Source organism: Eupeodes corollae, chromosome 2 (assembly GCF_945859685.1).
Source record: "Eupeodes corollae chromosome 2, idEupCoro1.1, whole genome shotgun sequence".
NCBI classification, from domain to species: Eukaryota; Metazoa; Arthropoda; class Insecta; order Diptera; family Syrphidae; genus Eupeodes; species Eupeodes corollae.
Genome location: NC_079148.1, coordinates 8,397,286 through 8,417,031, shown reverse-complemented (window position 1 = coordinate 8,417,031; position 19,746 = coordinate 8,397,286). Strand labels below are relative to the sequence as shown.

General features: G+C 32.1%; 1 protein-coding gene across 4 annotated transcripts in view; it reads right to left on the bottom strand.

Moving 5' to 3' along the window:
• Positions 1 to 489: 489 nt before the first annotated feature.
• LOC129945480 (uncharacterized) overlaps positions 490 to 19,746 on the bottom strand; it is a 225,656-nt gene continuing 206,399 nt past the window's right edge. For 3 of the 4 annotated variants that reach the window (XM_056055260.1, XM_056055261.1, XM_056055262.1), the window contains 3 exons: positions 17,605 to 17,742; positions 17,052 to 17,225; positions 490 to 1,535 (listed from right to left, as the gene is read on the bottom strand). In XM_056055260.1, coding sequence (XP_055911235.1) covers positions 613 to 1,535; positions 17,052 to 17,225; positions 17,605 to 17,692 — 1,185 coding nt within the window. In that variant the 5' untranslated portion in view covers positions 17,693 to 17,742 and the 3' untranslated portion in view covers positions 490 to 612. The remainder of the gene's footprint in view (positions 1,536 to 17,051; positions 17,226 to 17,604; positions 17,743 to 19,746) is intronic. The other variant, XM_056055263.1, reaches the window with a different exon arrangement.

Below are 19,746 nucleotides of genomic sequence, written 5' to 3'. Positions count from 1 at the left end.
TATTATAAGAACTTATAATCATATTTCTAAATAATATACAAAAAAGAATAAAAGTAAAATTCGTACAAACCATTTCTGTCATCCAAGCTGAACCAAACATTTTTGTATGACTTACCTCTTTTTATGTAAATTTCGAAAAATTATAACAATACCAACTTTTTATTTATAATAATTTTTTATTTACATTATTTAACTTGAGTTTTGTTTTGATTTAATTAATAGATTTACAAATTTATTGTTTTTTTTTTCTGTTCTATAATTTTATTTAAATGCTTTTGTTTTTCATATTTTAATAATTAGAATTAATTACATTTTTTGATCCTAAGTTATAAGAATTTATTTACTTTAATATTCACATTTATTTTTTTTCATTGTAAAAAATATATTATTGTTACGACTTTCGATTTCTTTTGGTTTCTTATTCTTTTTTTGTTGTAATTTCTACAATTTTGTTTAATTTAAAAAAAAATAATAATTAAAAAAGAATTATTTTGTAATTATTTTATTAAAAAGTAAAATATTCTATTACATTTTCGTGCTCTACAAAAATTATTGATAAAAATATATATTGCATATAAAAATAACAGTAATAAAAAAGAAAATAATAATTGTTTACTTTCCATAGTTGTAGGGAGCTTGAGTTGGATAGCTCTTTTGACCGTTGGATGAAGAAGACGATGATGAGCCAGATGGTTTTTCATTGAAGAGGCCACCGAAGTTCTTCGATGTAAAAATGTCACCAAGGCCACCTGAGCTACTTGGTCCATGACTTCCAGCACCACCGCCGCTGTTTCCAAGGAATTGACCCAATAGACCAAGGCCTGAAGATCCTGAAGATCCACCGTTATTAGCACCACCGCCAGAGGCCGCTCCAGATAAAACGTTTCCTAGAAGACCACCCAAGAAATTGCTTCCTGAGCTGCCACTGGTCGAACCACCTTGTCCATAACCACCGGATGGTGCATATCCACCTGAAGGCTGATTACCGCCATTGCCACCATTAGCACCGCCACCACCAGACAGAGCCTTCGAGATTTGCCCGGAGATGATGCCAGTTACCGCTTGGTTGACCAACGGATTTGACAGGAAGTTCGAGAAGAAGCCACCTCCTTCGCTCTTTTCCTTCTGCCCGGGCTGTGGACGTTGGGGATTGTAACCTCCAGCACCGCCACCATAAGCACCACCACCACCATAACCGCCGTTGCCACCACCGCCATAACCACCACCTCCTTGATAGCCTGGATAACCACCACCGGCAGGTGGCGCTGGCTGGTATCCTCCTGATGGATACGGATTGTAGGGCTGATATCCTCCATTAGCTGGATTGGGATAATGATTTGGGGGATTTGGTTGTGGGTTAGGATTGCTATTTGGTAAGGTTGGGTACAAGCTATGGCCGCCAGCTGAGAATCCATTAAATCCTCCACCACCACCACTATTACTACCGCTATCGTGATATGAGGGTGCCGATGGTACGGATGGACCTTGGTTATGAGATGGAGAATGGGAAGCTACACTGTCCGGTCCATTTTCGTCTGTGATGTTCGACACAACATATAAGTTGGAGTTTTTTTTTTTTGTTTTCATTTTTGCGCAACACAAATGATAAGCAGAAGATATACGAAAAGAAAGAAAAACAAAGAAACAAAAAAAAACACAAAAAAAGAAAATATAAGCAATTTTTTTTTAAAAGCAAACAAATATTATTTAACATTAAAACAAAACATATTAAAATTAATTACAATTTATTAAAAAGGAATCAAAATATAAAAACTCGAAGGAAAAAGTGATGAATTTTGAAATATTGAAAAGTATTTGTGCATACCTATTTAAAAATCTGAAATACAATTCCTTGAAATAATGATATTAAATTTGGAAAACAAATATTTGTCAATTCAAAAATTCAGTCTCAATTTAAGACATAAAAATAAGACATTCGTTTTTGTTAGTTGACGCAGAAAATCAGAGGAGCATCAGTTGTTGGTTCTATGTTCATTCCAAATCGGTGAGATAATTCCTATTTGATGGCCTCCGCCACTGTCTATTCCTTCGTCTTGTGGGTCTAACTAAAATTTGAAAATCTTTTATTTATCTGAATTGGATCTTACTTAACAAAAATAAGTTTTTAAAAATAGAAAAAAATTAACATTTTTTGAAGAAATAAAATTGACAAAATAGCAATTATAAGAGAACTTTAAAAATGAAAATTACCAACATTTTAAAATTAAAGAAAAACAATATTTTATAGTTTTTTAAAGATGACAAGTTTAAATATCCGTGTTAAAAACAGCAAACATTTTTGAGTACAACAAGAGATAAGCTTTAAAGACAAAGGACAAGTCAAGAAGAATTTAAAAGCTACCAAAAAATAAAGAATTCAGTATAAATACACGTATTTTTCATTGTTAGTTACACATATGTGTTTAAATTTGTCTATAGGCAGTTAGAGGCTATACAAAAGCGGTAAACGTCATAATACTTGTTAAAACAAATTTAAAATAGGTGTTAACTGGTAAGTCTATATTTTGAAGCTTGGGGTTTTCTAAGAAGTTATGTTTGTTTTATCACTCCTCATATCAGTATAAAAAATCCAGTAGACAAATTTCCGTCGTTTACTTTTAAAATTACATTCCTCCTAAAAGACTTTTTTTCAAGGTTTTTCTGATTAAACCCCACGACAGTGCGCAGACAAAATCCCAAGCAATACGAATACACCTTGTTATTAGAAATAAACTCTGCCGATTTCCAATATTTCATTTCAGAACCACTTAACACAGAAAAAGAAACTATAGATTGGTATGTTTGAGTTAGTCGAGGATATGGACCTCAACAAGTTTCAATTCTTTAAGGCTATAGAACATTTGTGGATCCAAGGAAGAAAGGAAGGAAGGGCTCATAGGGGTCCTGAACCATAAAATTTATACAGTTTAGTTGTACATGGGTACATAACGAAATCCCGTAGCTCAGAATACCGCCGCACAAAATTCCGCAGAAAATGAAAAAAAAAATCGTCTCAGATTTTAAACGAATCAATCTTTTCGAAGTATCAATCATTTTCGAAATAAACATTTGCTTAATACTTTTTTTTGAAGGTCAAATTGGACTCAGGATTTAACAAATCCTGAGTTCAAAATCAAAGGAATTAAAGTAGTTTTCTTCGTATTGAATATTCAATAAATACATAAGAAAACTTCGCTCTTCGTTCTTGTTGATTCTCATTTATTACTAAGTGTCAACATTATTATGAAAAAAAAAATAAAAATAATTATATAAACGACTATAGACGATATGGATCAACCATATTTTTCCTTAACAAACATCTCCAAACTGATAATCCTACCCCTGACAATTTTTAAAAAAGATTTTTTAAATAACAATCTGACAATTAAATTGTAACACAAGATTGAGACAAAATCTGGCAATCGTTTGAAAGTGACAGTTTTAATTGATTTCCAAACTTTTGTTATCACCAAATCCAACAAAAGGAAGTTGAACGATTGTCGGTAACACGATCTGACATTATGTTCAACTTATTTTGAATCGCAACCCTGTCACTCGCACCAATTTCGAGATCAATGTGATGCAAATTGTTAGTTAAACGAAAACAAAGCAAAAAGACAAAAGAGAAATGTCAAAAATTTAAGATGAAAGTTTATAATAATAAATGTTTCAGTGATTTTCTTCATGGTAAGAAAAATCAAGAAAATCGAAAATGGTTTTTAAGAGTATCTGGCCAACAGTAAATCGCACAGAGCTGAATTAATTCTTTTGTTCTACAGAAATAAGTTTGCCAAATTTGTCAATGTTAAATAGTTGGATATTATTAACTCATTAGAAGTTAGTTCATTTTGCTCACTGATCATCAAGCACTTGTCACTCTTTCCACCCATCAAAAAAACTATCGGTTATGACTCTTTATCGGCTTCAACGTTGGGCAACAAAGAATCATGCAAGTCTTATCACGCCTACCCATGGAAGATGATATTGAATTTGATAACAGAGAGAAAAAAATGTTTACAGTTGACCATATTTAAGAGTTAGTTATCTCAGATTTTCCACTAAGCGCAGAAATCATCGCAGAACATACTAAAACAGACGAAACACTCAGTCGCGTTATACATTACATTCAAAACGTGGCCACATAAGCTATCTAAATCACAGGTAAATTTAATTCCACATTTTCATCGAAAGTTTACTCTTTCTCTGCAGAGTGGAGTATTGCTTCTGCAAACAGAACATATATTCGCGTCGTTATACCGAAATCGCTTAAAGACCAGGTTCTCAAAATGCTTCACGAGGGTCATTGGGGCCAAACCCGTATGAAACAACTAGCGTGCAGGTATATTATGGTTGACGAACATTGATCAAGCTATTAAAAATTGGTTAGAAGCTTGTTCAAAATGTGGTCTACATGCAAGTCAACCGAAGCAACAATATTCATCCTGGGCTGCGGCAGCTGGACCGTGGGAAAGAATCCACATCGATCTCGCAGGTCTTTTTTCGAATGTGGCTAATTGTGATATGCATATTCCTTTTCCAGTTTTCCACTTATTTTTGAGCTGTCATCGACAACACAAGAATCTACAATTTATGCATTACAAAAAATGTTTGACTGCCAAGCACAATCATCAGCCAAATTCAAAATGTTCTGAAAGCTAAATTCCATTAAACATGTCAGAACAGCACCTTTTCACCCAGCGTCAAACGGTTTAGCTGAACGCACTGTCTGGACATTCTAGGAATCTTTCAAAAAAATAATGCAGGAGGAGAATGACCGAGAGAAGGCTTTATACAAATATCTATTTACTTTTTGAGCGACACCAATCGAATCATCAACGCCAACCTCGCACCATATGTTCGGCCATGTTTCCAGAAAATCACGCGCAAGATCTTATATCAGAGGTAATCGTTGAATCGCTGAACTGATAACCAAGGTGGTCGGTCGGATGATGTCCATCGTACAAACATCTAGAGGCAACGTCAAACGTCACCAAAACCAACTGCAAGCACGAAAAAATACAGAAAACGGAGACGAAGTTAACACTGAAGATCTCGACATCAATTTCCATTTGCGCACAGATCCAATATCGTCACCCGACAGCTCTTCATACAGCGATGTTCGATTAGACAACGAAGTAAGAAGTGGGTCCAGCCCCATGGCATCGGGCAGTTAGATACCAGGACTTCAAATTGAACAGCAGAAAACAACCGCGCAGATGACTGAATCTATAGCTACGCCTACACTCAGACGTACGGGAAGGATAAGGAAAAAAACAGTCTGGTTTCCAAATAAAGTCTGAAGGAGTGATGTAATAACACCTTTAAATAATTTGTTGGCAGCAGTGTTTGCCTCTTCAGATTGTCATTCATTTGTCTGTCATCTAATTATGTTTCGTCACTTTCTTTCTAACCTTAAACCCGAGCTTATCTCTTTGCTTTTTTCTGTTTTATTATACGATTAATTAAAATAAATCTTTGCAATCATAGAAGTATTAAACTCTTACTTTTAATTACAACAAAACTATTTAGATAACTATATCCCTAAGTAGCTTTTAAAACTGATAAATTCAAGGAAAAGATGAATAGTTATTATTCAATTTAATAAAGATCAATTTTCCATAGTTTCTTCGTGAAACAATAAATATTTTTATTTCTAATTTAATGATAAGCGCATAAAGAACTTGCGTTCAAAAATGAAGAAGAAAAATTTGCCCACTGTCATAGAAATGTTATAAGTGTCATCAACAAAATATGAACATTTACAATTCCTGTTCCTTTTTACTAAGGAGGCGTGGCAGATTCCACCAACAGCATACATTTAAAAGATATTGATATAAGAAACCAAGTTTCAAGTTTCTGGGGAAAATAAGGCGCGGATTTTCTTTGCACAAAGCGCAAATAAAATTTATGTTGACAAACATTTTTGCAAAATATATTTCTTCCTGATAACAAAAGCAACAAAATAGCATCACTTTTACTTCCCAATATTTCAATTCCAAAAACTATAATAAAAATTAATAAAAACAAATTATAAAAATACCTAATTATACATATTTAAGCAAATTATTTTGTATTGTTTTAGTATTATGTTCATGCGTCAATTTGGAAAGAGCAATATTTCTTTCTTTTAAATGAAAATGAATTAGCGAAAGAAAAGTATTGTTTCGCTATATATTAATTTGTTAATATACATGAATGTTATTTTTTCTTATATAAAAAAATACAAGCGGACGGATGTTAATTAATAATAATAATTATAAAAATGTTTACATTCAAAATGAACACAATATATTAGTAAATTGAATGACAAAATTCGATAGTTGTTATTGTTTTGTTTGTTGTTCTTCTTGTTGTTTTTGTTATTATTAAGGGAATCATCAGGCTTATAATTTTATTATATATTAATTTGTTGGTGTTAATTTTTTGTTATAAGAGTCTAAGAATTATTATCGTAAGTTTTATTGAGAGCTACCAATTTTGTTTGTACATTAATCATAAATTAATCTATGTATTTGTTATGAATGATCTCATTTATACATCATAATGTTGAAATATAAAGAAAAACTAAATAACATAATAAAAGATTTATTTGTTTTTCTTTATAAGAAAATATTTACAGTTTGCATTACCCTAAAACTAATCTAAGTTTCTTTATTTTTTAACAAATTCATTCGCATTTTTACAACGGTTCGCTGGAATTATAATAAACTATCATTTTTATTTTCTTGCATTTCACTCTTTATTTATTTTAACAATTATACTTAATCAATTAATTTTTATTGTAAAGCCATCACCCAACAATTTTTTTAATATATTTATATTCTTATATGTATATATTTTTTTTTTTGAAATTTGAATACCTATGTAAGTTTTGCAAATTTTATTATTTTACACATTTAAAACCACAAAATTCGTTGTTGAAGAAAAAATTCTACATTCTGAATTTTTATATTTTATATTGAATATTTTGTTTTTGTTAAATTGGAGGTAAGGTTTTGTTTTTATTTAAACAACTGAACTATTTTCTTAAGTAGAGGAATTTATTTATTTAAAATTGGTTTGTTTTTAAATTTTTTTGTTTCTATTTAATTGTCTGGCAGTTAATTTGTATGAACTGTAACTCGAGAAGGGAGAAGTGTTTTTTTTATATTTGGTATAATAAATGTATATATGATTTATATTAAAGTTTTGTTTATATTTTATTTTTAGATTTAAAATTGATGTTCTAAATCTGTGTCTATTTTTTATTTTCAACTCTAAAATTATTGATTTTTATTTTTAATTTTGTGATAGTTTAAAAGCAAAACAAATTATTTAATTTGGTCTTTAATTTACATTAATGTGTGTATATAGTTTTTGTTTCTATTAAATAGCTATAAAATGTTAGTAAATAAACAAAAATTAAGGAAATATTTTTTATTTTATTTAATTATATTTTTTAAGTTTTTAGTTTTACTTTAAATTTATTTTATTTTTAGGTACATTTTGGCGTTTTTTTGATTGATTATTATATTTTGTTTGTTTTTATTTTTGAAATTAAGTATAAATGTGAGACTTGATTAATTTGAAAAATTTATCAAATAAGTTTATGGGACTAATACAAAAATATAAGTTTGAAATAAATTTAAAATAAACGATTAACAGCTTGGTTAACTAAGAAAATCTTAATTTCTACAAATAACCCAAAAAAATGGGTTCAAAGGTGTTGGAACTGACGGAAAGGCAGTTTGTTTAACAAATAAGTTGCGTGCAACTTTTCCATACATTTAAAATTGTTGATACTTAACTGACTAGTAAAAGTGACTTTGAGTGTCGGGAATACGACTTTTTCAAATGATTCATAATTAAAGAGATTCACAACAAAATTAAATGATATCCTTCGCGTTTCTATCAAACGGAAGCCACTTGGAAAATTATAAACAAACATTCAAAATTAGTTGTTTCTGATTGTATCCTCTTTGTTTAAAAATGTTTTTCAATGTTTTTAAATAAAAAAAGAGGTTTAAAACTCCACACAATTTTATTTCAGAAAAAAGTTTGAACAGATAAGATTAGTTTTAACGTTTTGGCAGCACTTTTTATAAAGTGACAGTTGTTTTTAAATTTAACTGTTAAACGTCACTTTAAACGTCAGATCTGGGAGCAACTGTTAAGCATTGATGTTTAGCTGTCACTTTTAATACTTATTTATGTACATGAACGAAAAGAATTTATAATTTTGAAGGAAGGAGAAGAAAAAGAAAAAAATTAAATAACTTAAGAAAAGTTTAAAATTTAGAACTTTCATTTGAATAGTCTTAACTGTAGACACTAATTCAATTCTCACAAAAACACATAATAGGTCACAACAAAACTTAATTTTTACTTTTTATTTTGTTTGTTTTGAAAAATTATATAAGATACGAAACATAAAAAAAACATTAAACACAAAAATATTTAAGCGAAAGCTTAAAGCAGAAACACATAAACTACTAAATTTAAAATAGTTCTCAAAAAGAGAATTTATTATGAGAAAAAAAAACTCCAACTGTAAGCACACTATTAACAAAATGAGAGATTGAAGCCGCCATTTTTAATATTTTTGTTTTTTGACAAACGATGTTGGACCTGTCATTACGTTCGAAGAAGCCAATGTGTCATTCTTTGTTGCAGCATCGCCAATCCCAACACAAATCCGTCAGTTACCATACTCAAACCACCGCTGACACTTGACAGACTAAGCAAACCACCAACAACAACAACAATAAGTCCTGATGTCGCCCCATGATGCACACCGCCAGCAGCCGATGACGGATGGGACTGCGTCTGTCTATTGTAAGGATTCTGATTGGGCAGATATTGTGGCGGTGGCTTGTTGAACATATTCGGATTGTTATAGCCACCGAGTCCGAGCCCGATGCCGCTACCACCGCCGGGCGCCAATGAACCTGGCGGTCCGCCGGTGCCGCCGGGATTAAAGAAAGGCTGCTGGCCAAATATGAACGGTGGATTGTATGGATTCACTGGCTGAATATTTTGCGGGAAAGCGGGACTCAAGCCGCTTCCAGGATGATTTGGCTGTGGGAATTGTTGAAAGGCTGGAGGTTGTGTGGGTTGGTTAAATGGAAATATTGGCATGTTCGGGATAATGGGCTGCGAATAGGGAGCCCCAAAGACATAATGCGGATCAATGGGTGCGTTCGGATTGTTGCGATTGCCATTGCTGCCACTGCCACCATTACCGTTGTTATTGTTGTGAGCGTAGTTATTATTATTACCATTATTACCGTTATTGCCGTTGCCACCATTTGAATTGTATGAATTTGAATGCGATGCTGGATTGGATGAAGGTGAGAATATTGTATTATCTGGGACTGGATTGAGACTAGCACCTGTGAGAACAAAAATGAGCACACAATGCACACGTTTCACATGTATAATAAAGAACAATCATTATTTTGATTATTTTGATCGGTATCATTATTAGTTTAGTTAATTTTTGTTTTTTTTTGAAGCAGCTGAATATTATATTAAAATACGAATGAACAGAAACAAAATTCCAGCGCATAGCAAACAAAATTAGATTATGTAAAATTTTTAATTTATGAAATTCGAAAATTGAATGGATTTTGTTGTTAGTTAAGTACAAAATATGTTGAAAATGTTTTTATTTACGATATTTTTTTTTGTTTTGAGGTAACAATTTTCGATTCTTTTATGCAATGGTTTTTTTGTGGGCACAATTTTGATCGAATCATAAGCGAAAAATATAGCCAAATATAATTTCTAAAATTGATCATTAGCGAAATAGAGGGATGATCATGTGGCATACAAAAAACTCAATTTCGTAAATATTTGGAATTAGTCCGAGTGTGTCCAAAGCACCTTCGTGGCGGCCACTTAAAACTAGTCATATAGGGCTCTCGTATTATAGGACTCTTAAAAAGTTTCAAAACGGCACTGAAAATACAACGGCAAACATCTTTCCTATAGAACATTAAATCCCTCTAAATCTAATAAAATCTAACAGCTAACCGATCCCTTACCAATATGCAAAGTTGACAAATTTTTGCGAAATAAGATTAATAGAAAATATTGTATTTTACAGAGCGAAAAACTAAAGTTTCGTATTGAAGAAACGAAAGGCTCAAAGTAAATTGCTCGCGTTTGAAGAACATTTTAAAACATCAGCCTCATACACATTAATGAGCTTCTGGTCATCAAAAAAAAATTTATAACAAAGCAGTATATTAGAACCATCCTTTTAGGCCCCCATAATTTTCTTCACTTAACTAATGACTAAAGACTTCAAACCCTAAAATTGGCAGCATCTAAAAACTTGGTCTTTAAAAATTCTAACTTCTTTCTCAAAATGTCTACAAAACCTCCTGAAAATGTTAAGACCCATATGGGAGGAAGGACGACTCCAACGACACTTTGCAATTAGTAACTTACGTTATCTATATGGACGCAGATAGGTAGATTCCTGTGCACATAATTCATGTAGGTCGAAAACTTTGCCACACATTTCGACTGGTATTAGCTCTGAACTCTTCCATATTGACATAAACCAATGACTTAAGTTAACTCTACAAAAGTAGTCTAGAGGCGTTTAATCTACTGAGGATTTCTTCAGATAAAACGCATCAAACTTACTCTTCAATAAATCGATTGTAAGGTGTGGTGTGTGGCTTGTGGCACAACTACTTTGTTAAAACAACACGGACATATCCTCCAATCCTCTCCATGTTGCACATTTTGAGTCTACTGCATAAATTGACAATGAGAGTTCTATGATGTGTGAAGGGTGTGTTTAGTAATTAAATTCAAAGCTGTCAAGTCCACATTGGGAAACCCGATACAACAAAGAAATTTATCATGGTTTTAAAAGTTCTTCATTTCCTTTAATTAGTACCTCATTGATTTGTTGCATTTCTCCTAACCCTATTTAATTTTTTGTTAAAACAATTCAAAATAAGTGCAACACTGAATACATCCATAAATGTTTAAAGTTTGAACACACTTATTATTCAAAAAAATTTAATTTTATTCTTTTAACTGTCACTTTTAAAAAAAGTTTTGTCTGGTATTTGGGATTAATCTTTTATTAAAATTTATTAAATAAATTACAAATTACATGGTTTAAGATCCAAAGTTTGTTTATATGAAAACTTGGACTTATTTCAAACAAATATTCTGCATTTTTTGTGTTGTAAATAAACGGAGTCAACTGTACATAGATTACAATAATCAGAAAATTTAGAAATAATACTTTTTATTGGATTAAGTTGTCCTGAGGTCCATTGTTGGAAAATCATTTTTCGTTAACATCCATTTTTTTTTTAAATATGCTGCTCCAAAAATAGGCAACCACGAAATTATCGGTTTTCGCCGAAAACCTACATCGAAAACTCAAGTTTTCCCATACATTTTTAGTAAACCACAAGTTTTTGTAAAACACAAGTTTTATATAAAACCTTTCGAAAACTAGTAGCAATTGAAAGTTGGACTAAACAAACAAACCTTTCGAAGCATTCAGCGCTCAAATTAATGTAAGCAAAATAGCTGATGACTGCTGTCAAAACAAATATTTCATTTTGAAATAAATTTGGTCGTGGTAAGCAAAATTATTTATACAATTTCCTTACAAAATAAGAATTATTGCTTTTTTTTATGTACAGAAAATTGAAGAGAAAAAAGGAAACTTTTAGGGAGCTGTGTGGCAACAAAAAAAGTCGAGAATAAAATCCTGATAACTATTTGCGGCACTGCCGGTTCTTTTATGATCCTCCAGAGTTTCATACGCTCTTTGTTAAACGAGGAACCGGAATTCACTACGGCTACTTCATTGACGACCTCATAGACGACGAAGACTTGCTTATAGTTTGTAATGACGTTTCCAAGAGAGGCGTCTTTGAACTCTTCGCCACAAATATGTTCGACGCTTACACTTACTACCTGGAGAAAATCTTTCCGGTAACTCCGTTCAATCACAAAGGTTTGGAAGACATGAGAAAGGCGAGAAGTTAATTTGCGGAGGAGAATAAGTATGAAAGAACATTTTTGGTGGAGGCTAAGTCGCAGCGGGCTAAAAAAATTTGCGCCAAAACATTCCACAACAGTGGGCTATCGCCCCTTGATGGACATTGATGCCAACATCAAGATCCTCAGTCCTTAAGACAAGCCAGGCGAGTCTTCAAAGGAAGAAGCCCAAGAGATAGTAATGAATAAATTGCAGCCCATCATAACAGCTTTAGTGATCCCTCTAGATGAGTGTAAATTTGGTACGAATCTGGAACTAGGAATTGACCTTTTCTGCTCCGGCCGTAAGGACCTACACGAAATCGTTCAGAATCTTCACAACCCCGCCTATAAGTTACTCGGACGGCCACAATGTATGGTGATTCTGAAGGCACATTTGGCCAACAGAAGCAATAGTCACAAGCTCAGAATTTTGGATTGAATTTTTTGTGAAAGTAGAAGAAAATATTTTAAATAAAATGAATTTTTATTGTAACAATTTTGTTTATTGTTGATTCTATGATATATTTTCGAGACTAGCTTCTCCTTAGTGAATTGTTCGGACCGGTTGAAGTGCACAAAGAGGATAGCTGCAGCCAAGCCAGCTTGTAGTTCTTGTTGGTTCATGTCGTGAGCCCAATCCACCCGTCCCCAGAACTGCGGTTGAAACTCTACTTTAAGACGAGCTAGTGTTACGGCCTTGTCTGCTCAGCACAGGAGAGGATTATCGACTTAAGGGTGTCGATGGCAAAGACAAAACCTTAGGAGAATGTTTGCACTTCTATTTCTTATTTCTGTTTCTATTACGATTTTCAATTGAAACAATTAAAGCTTTTCTTTCCTTTCAAAGTTGCAGAATTTGCAAAAGAAAACCACGTTTTTTGATGAGATAGTGAAAGAAGTTTAACAAAATCTTTATATTTTGTTAAACTTTCTTTTTATGTATCAAAATCAATTTAAATTGGTTGAAATTTATTTTATTTTCACAAATAATTTGAAAACAAAACTTTTTACTCACACATTTTTTCATCAATACAAAATTTGACAGACGGTGTTAAACAAATTCCAATGTCAAATGAAAGCGTGTAAATATTCGATGTGAACGATTTTCGGGTTTTCGAAAACATTTTGCCGAAAACCCGGTTTTGGGTTTAGTGTGAAAAGCCTTAAGACCATTTTCCTTAACAACAAATTATATGATAATTTTCCAAAGTTTTAATCTTTTTATTTAACAAATCTCAATAATTATAAGTCTTCATTTGAATCTATATTAGGTTTTGAAAAATTCTGGGTTCAATGCTTTCATGGTTTTGAAAAATATGTTTCGAAAGTAGTTTTAAATAATGATTTCGAATCCAAAAAATGACGTTTGAATAAATATACAAAAGCTTGATATGGTAGCCTTGTTTAGACGAGCGACGCACACTGGAGCCGGTTGTATGGAAAGCGTGCTCAAAACTCTGAGGGATTCGTTTCAAAAATGGGTGTATAGTTAATAAAAAAGGAAATACAATTTATTAATAAACTAATATTTGTCTTAATTCATTAAAAAAAGGTATATGTACATATTTTACAAAGTAGATAAAGAAAGGTTTAAGTTTTTAAAGTTCTTCTTCTAATAAATTCACAACTTCAATGTCGAATTATTTTCTATTTACAACAGGTAATGAGGGCATAAGACTTATAAATGGATCAGATGAGATAAATAAACGATTAAAAATATCAGTAACGTTATCTTTTCTGGATGTCTTTCTACTAAAATATTCCCTGTATGCTTTAAAGTCCTTGTTCCTGGCCTCTTGCGCCTCTTCGCTTAGCATACCAACTGGTAACAAAGCGTTATTGATAACTTCAGACCCATGAATAAGGGTTTTGTGGACAGTTGGGGTCATTGGCATCCACGGATATAATTCTACATATAAACGAGAAGTGTCTCAGCAGTAATTATTGAACTTTTCAGAGTTGATACTAAAGCCGCTTGATATGGCTTGTAGTATCATATAAAATCGTCTGATATGCTCCGGATTCACTTCTGTCACTTTTGCAGACGTTTCATAATTTTAAAAAAACTTTCGAGCTACGTTTCCGTCTTTACTATTTCCGAAACCAGGCTTTGGTTTGTCTACAATCAGAGACCTTTGGCTCTTGAATTCTGTCTTAATTTTATTTTTATTTTCTTCAACAATTAATTTATTTTTTACTGACACGCCAAGAAGCTATTGGTTATTTGTATGCAAGATGCAATATGCACTCAAAAGTTCTAATACATGAGTGTAATACAGAAATACTAAATGACAACTAATCACTTTGTGTCTCTTTTTGACAAACTAGTTCAAGATTATCATCAGTTAAGGAATATCATATTTTTCCATCAACCATGGAAAATATCAGTTTGTGATTTACTTTATATGAATTTAAATTTAAATAAACTAATGAACTTATTAAGTCTCTGATTTTACCATCAATTTTCTCTTTTTTTTTCCTTAACAAGTTCATATGTTTCTTTTTGCGTATTCAAGATTAATGGGCCTGCAAGATCTGGATGAGGAAGGTCCGGGGTTTTGACACCAGACAAGTGGCATCTCATTCGATGTATTTTATACTAACCGTAAAGGTACTAGGGACGTTAAAAACATATTTGTCATCAGAAAATTCAGATATAAACTTATACTGCGAATATCTGGAACTTTGATCGACCCCAAATTTTGAAATTAAAACAATCTTGACAGATGGATTAACAATGCGTAATTCAAAAATATTTTACTGAGAATTATGTAGGCAATCAGCTGTGTGATGAAGCAGCGGCTGAAAAGCTTTAGTTTCACTTACAGAAACATTATCGGCCTGAATCATTTTATATGATAGAAACAGATCTTTTGCAAAGTTACTGAAGGTCTCGAATTGCTTTCTTGACAGTTGAGCTTCAATGATCATTGAAAGTGCTTCTTGGGGCAAAAATTTTCTTATTTTTGAATTAATATTTAAATCAAGGCAATCTTTTCTTTTTTAATAAGAAGAAGCCCTGAAATACATCTGAGCAGCAACAGCCAAGGCATTTGCAGGAATATCAGGGCGTTTTTCTACTTTTAGTTTGATCGCTGCACTCCTCAAACTCTAACGTACGTATTCCCATCCCCACCCTAGGAATACATTATTTTTAGAACACACAACTCTGTTCCAACCAACTTTTTTCATTTGCTAAAAGTCATTCATTATGCCTTGAATACATTATCTACTTACTACGTAGCTGGGTCTTGAAGTTCCGGAGCTCCGTTTTAATTTTGTTTCTATTTTCAGTAGGACAAGCTGTTATTTCCATAACAAAGTCAACAATGTGATCAAATTTTGTATCGAAATCTTTGTCATTTCTACTTATAAATTAATATACTAAAACTTTTTTTTTAATTACAATTTCAGGTGAAGAGTCTGAAAAATTGTGCAGGAAACCATTATTCTCAATTTTGCATTTTGAGCACGCTCTTCATACAACCGGCCCCAGTGTGCGACGATGGATCTTTTTACGTTTCACGTTTCATCTTTTTTTTAAGATTAAGATAGATAAAATCCTGCAACTCCTGAATATTTAAAAAAAATTATAATTTTTACGAAACTATTAGGAATATTATTAAAAATAAACTATACTTCACGAATTTAGAAAACATCAAAGCATCAATGTCGATAACATAGTGCGAAACGTTTTGGTTACAAAAAATACAACACATCTTCACTCCAAATAACTTTTGACGTTTCAAATCCGCATTAAAACTGTAGCGGATGTAACAAAAAAAGATCGTCAATTTTAGGAGATGGTGGGTCCAATAAAGAGCCAACCTGATATCGCGAAATACTTCATCAACAGTTCTGAGTAAATTTAGACACACTTGGTCCTCCTATAAAGGAAGTTTTAGGATGAAAAAAGGTATATTACAAAACCAATTTAAAAAAGTCAAAATACTGTATGGTTCATTCATTTCACACATATACATACTTATGTTCGTTTAGTCATACTTGTTAAAAATCATAGGATATGTCAAACATTTTGACTCTTTAAATCTCAATTCCATTCTTTGTTGCCTAACACTAGATCATTAATTCAAATTAACGTAGAATCCGATGTAGATCTCATAGTTGTATGTTAAAATTATTAAATCTCATTTTATTTTGTTTACTTAATCACTTTAATTATTTTTACAATGACATTTCATGGATTATGTCAAAAAATGACATTAGGCGGAAGGCAGTTTTGGAAATGGCAAAGTAGTTTTGCTGATCAAATAGACTCCACGGAAAATTGCTGGTTCCGTTATCGACATTAATAACTCAAAAGCCTGACGTAATAAAGTGATGTTTGAACTCGGATTTGAATAAAGGCCAAAATACTTCGGAAATGGGTAATTTGATAGCCAGCAATAAAACCATTGTGAGTATGTATGTTTTGGAAGTTTATGTATATATATGGACCTATTTTAAAATTGTAAGCTTAACTGTCTTATGATGCAGTAACAAATTTGTATGAAATGTGAATGCAACTGGATTCCCTACGTTCAAAGCATTAAGACGATTTAATAGCCCAATTACAAAGTGACAGCCTAGGAGACCCTTACCAAACCTCTTTTACTTCAAACTTACTACTTGTAAGGTCACAGTTAAAAGCTAAGTTAGTTAGTACATTCATACATATAGTTCTTAAATATTTATCAAAATATCTACATTCAATCATATTCAAAAACGACTTTTAAAAACCATTGCATACTTTTATCGACTGCACAGTACAAAAATTGTTACCCCAAACCACAGTTATGAAAAAAATGAAATTTATTGCTACAGTTATGCCATTTAAAAAATTATGCAAACCATTTCCAGAAATCTTTTATGTATATAAAAGTTATTAATAATTTAGAAAATTTTGTTAATTGTTTTGGTAGTTTTTTTGGTTGCAAATTAAAATACTACACGTAAAGTAACGTAAGTTCCTATTAAATGTGAATTATGTTTTTTATGCCATCATGGTGCCCATAAGTCCCAATGTTTTTTTTTTTAATAAAAATCACCTGACGGTTTCACACCTCCACTATTCGATGATGATGGTGCTGCTCCGCTCTTTTTGCACGTCGGATAACTGCCGCATTCTTTGCCATTTTGCTGGTGAATTCCGCAAGCGTCGTGCGACAAAACACAAACTTCATTTGGCAAGCAGCCGATGTCACCGCATCCGCGTCCGTATTCTGGCAAATGTCGTCATAACATATAAAATAATGTAATGCCAATAATAATAGAAAAGAACATAGAATTCTCGATTACATAACATTTCGATTCGATTTGCAGGACGAAACAAAAAGGACAAACAAAATCGAACCAAAAATAAAAATGTTATAATAATTGTAATAAATTGTTCTTTGTCATTTATTTGTTTATTTTTTTTTTTGACAGATAGATAGAGAGAGATAGAAAGGTTGTGGATTGTGTGAGGGAGCGGGAAAAGAAGAGGGAATTGCAAAAGGATGGGATAGTGTATTTTTGTTAGAGTTTTCAGGGTTTGTATAAACAAATTGGTTAAAATGGGAGAGTAAGGGGGCGGATGATCAATTTTTCATTTCAACATACTTGAGTACGAGTTGACATTGGCGATGGTGCAGAGAATGAGTACCACCATGATGCTCCACATCGAGCTCAGGGAAGATGACGTCCTCATGTTTTTGTTTGTGATGTCCTTCCTTCCTTTTTTTATTGCAGTTAGGAGTCCTGAAAAAAAAAAACAAACAAAGGATTACTTGAATGCCCATACAATTCAAATAGACATATGGATGTATGATGCATGATAGTGAGGTGAGGTGAGTTTTTTTTGTTGGCAGAAGGAAAATGATGGGTGACCGATGAATATCCTACTCTTTCACCCGGTGTGTAATGTCGTGAATTCCGTTGAATCAATATTGGACAGATTCCATGTTCGGTGTTGTCAACAAAAATTTCAAAAACTGTTTTCAACTTTTTTATGTTGAGTTTTTCCAATTTCGGATAACAGAATGGCGGAAGGGATATCACTGTTGGACGAACACAAAATAAAATGGGAATTTCAATTGGCATCATATATAGCTCAGGGTTGAATTTCAAATCGAACACAAATGTCTCACCGTCATCATATCACCGAATGATACCTAAGGCCGGTCGGTGTGGTGGTGTGTTTATTTATATTTGTCAATCAATTCGACCGTAAACGCGCGGGTGAATTCGTTAAGATGGTTGCGGTGGTGTGGTGGTGGATGGCGTTGGTAAGGTAGGGCCCGAAAATTGGCACTGCATAGTGGTTATTATATTTGAGAAAAATAATTACATTCTTTGAATTGTTGTGCCTTCTTTCAACCATCAGTTAAAATGTCTTCAATTTTATTTAAATTACTATTATGATAAATTCTTTGAATTTTTCTTACCAAATTTTTAAGTTGAAACATGGATTTTAAAATTGAGGAACTGAAGTGAGCGAACGAAATAATTTAATTTTTTAGTTGATTAAATGTTATTAGCAGTTCTGAATTTATTTCTGAATTTTTATTTAGAATTTTGAGGTAAAGTAATCTACACATTCGCCTTGTACGGCTAAAAAACAAATCTTTGTACTATACGATGCGGTTGAAGTTGGGCTCAAGTAGTGTAAGGTGTGTTTATCTTTTTAATAGGTAATTTCATAGTTTAAAGGAATAAATAAATGGGGTGGCGCAACAGTCCGTTTAGAACAGTGACTTACAACTCTCAACCATTCCTGTGTGCAAGTACTGTTGTTAGGAATGAAGGGGACCTACAGTTTTAAGCCGAATCCGAGCGTCTAATTTGAGAAAGTACTTTCATGACAAGAATGACTCTTGGAGAATTTCTCAATTTCTAGCAAGAGACAGTACCCGTGAAAAAACTTTAGATGGCACAGGCAGGGATCGAACCGAAGACCTATCATAGTCATTGTCACTTGAAAGTAAAAAGTAAGAAAACGAATTTCCTTAATGTTTGCGCATTAAAAAGTGCATAATTTTGCAGTCGTTTTTATCAGTCAAAAGTAATTTATGAAATTGGAGTTTTCAGCACAAATCCTCCTTAAGTTTTTGGGGACCTGTAGTTATTTGTTCATAATAGTATTTTCAACATCTAAACATAAATTGGAAGACGATAATTAGAGGTTTCATTTTAATATTTAAGAAATGTAACTTTGAGAAAACTTAATAGTTGTTTATTGAATTGTAAAATGGAGAGTTTGTACCAACATTTTTTTTTCATGAATATTTAAATGACCAATTTGTATACTTGCTGCCGTATGTCATTAATAATTTCTAGAATTCTATTTCACTTAACTTCAAAAAATAGGTACAAAGATGTTAAATCAGAAGACATCACTTTAAAATTGTAATAACCTTGCACAACTTCGAACTGTGACTTCAAAATGTTCACCTGATTACACTGATAAAGTTAAAAAAAAACAATACTTTTTTAAAGTATTACGATGTTCTCAATTTGAATCTTGAAATTAAATTTTTCTATCGCATCAGGTTTTTAAAATATGTCACTTTAAAAATACTTAAAGTAATTAAAAACTGGTTAAATTATATGAAGTTTTGAGCACATCTTAAATGGAATTCTTTCATAGTGTCGAAAAATGGCTTTTCAATTAATTTTTTGTGTCGATTTCGAATCCAATCTTTAATTTTTACTATTTGCTCAAGTTTTAAAAGAACCTATTTTTTGAACATTATTTTTATATTT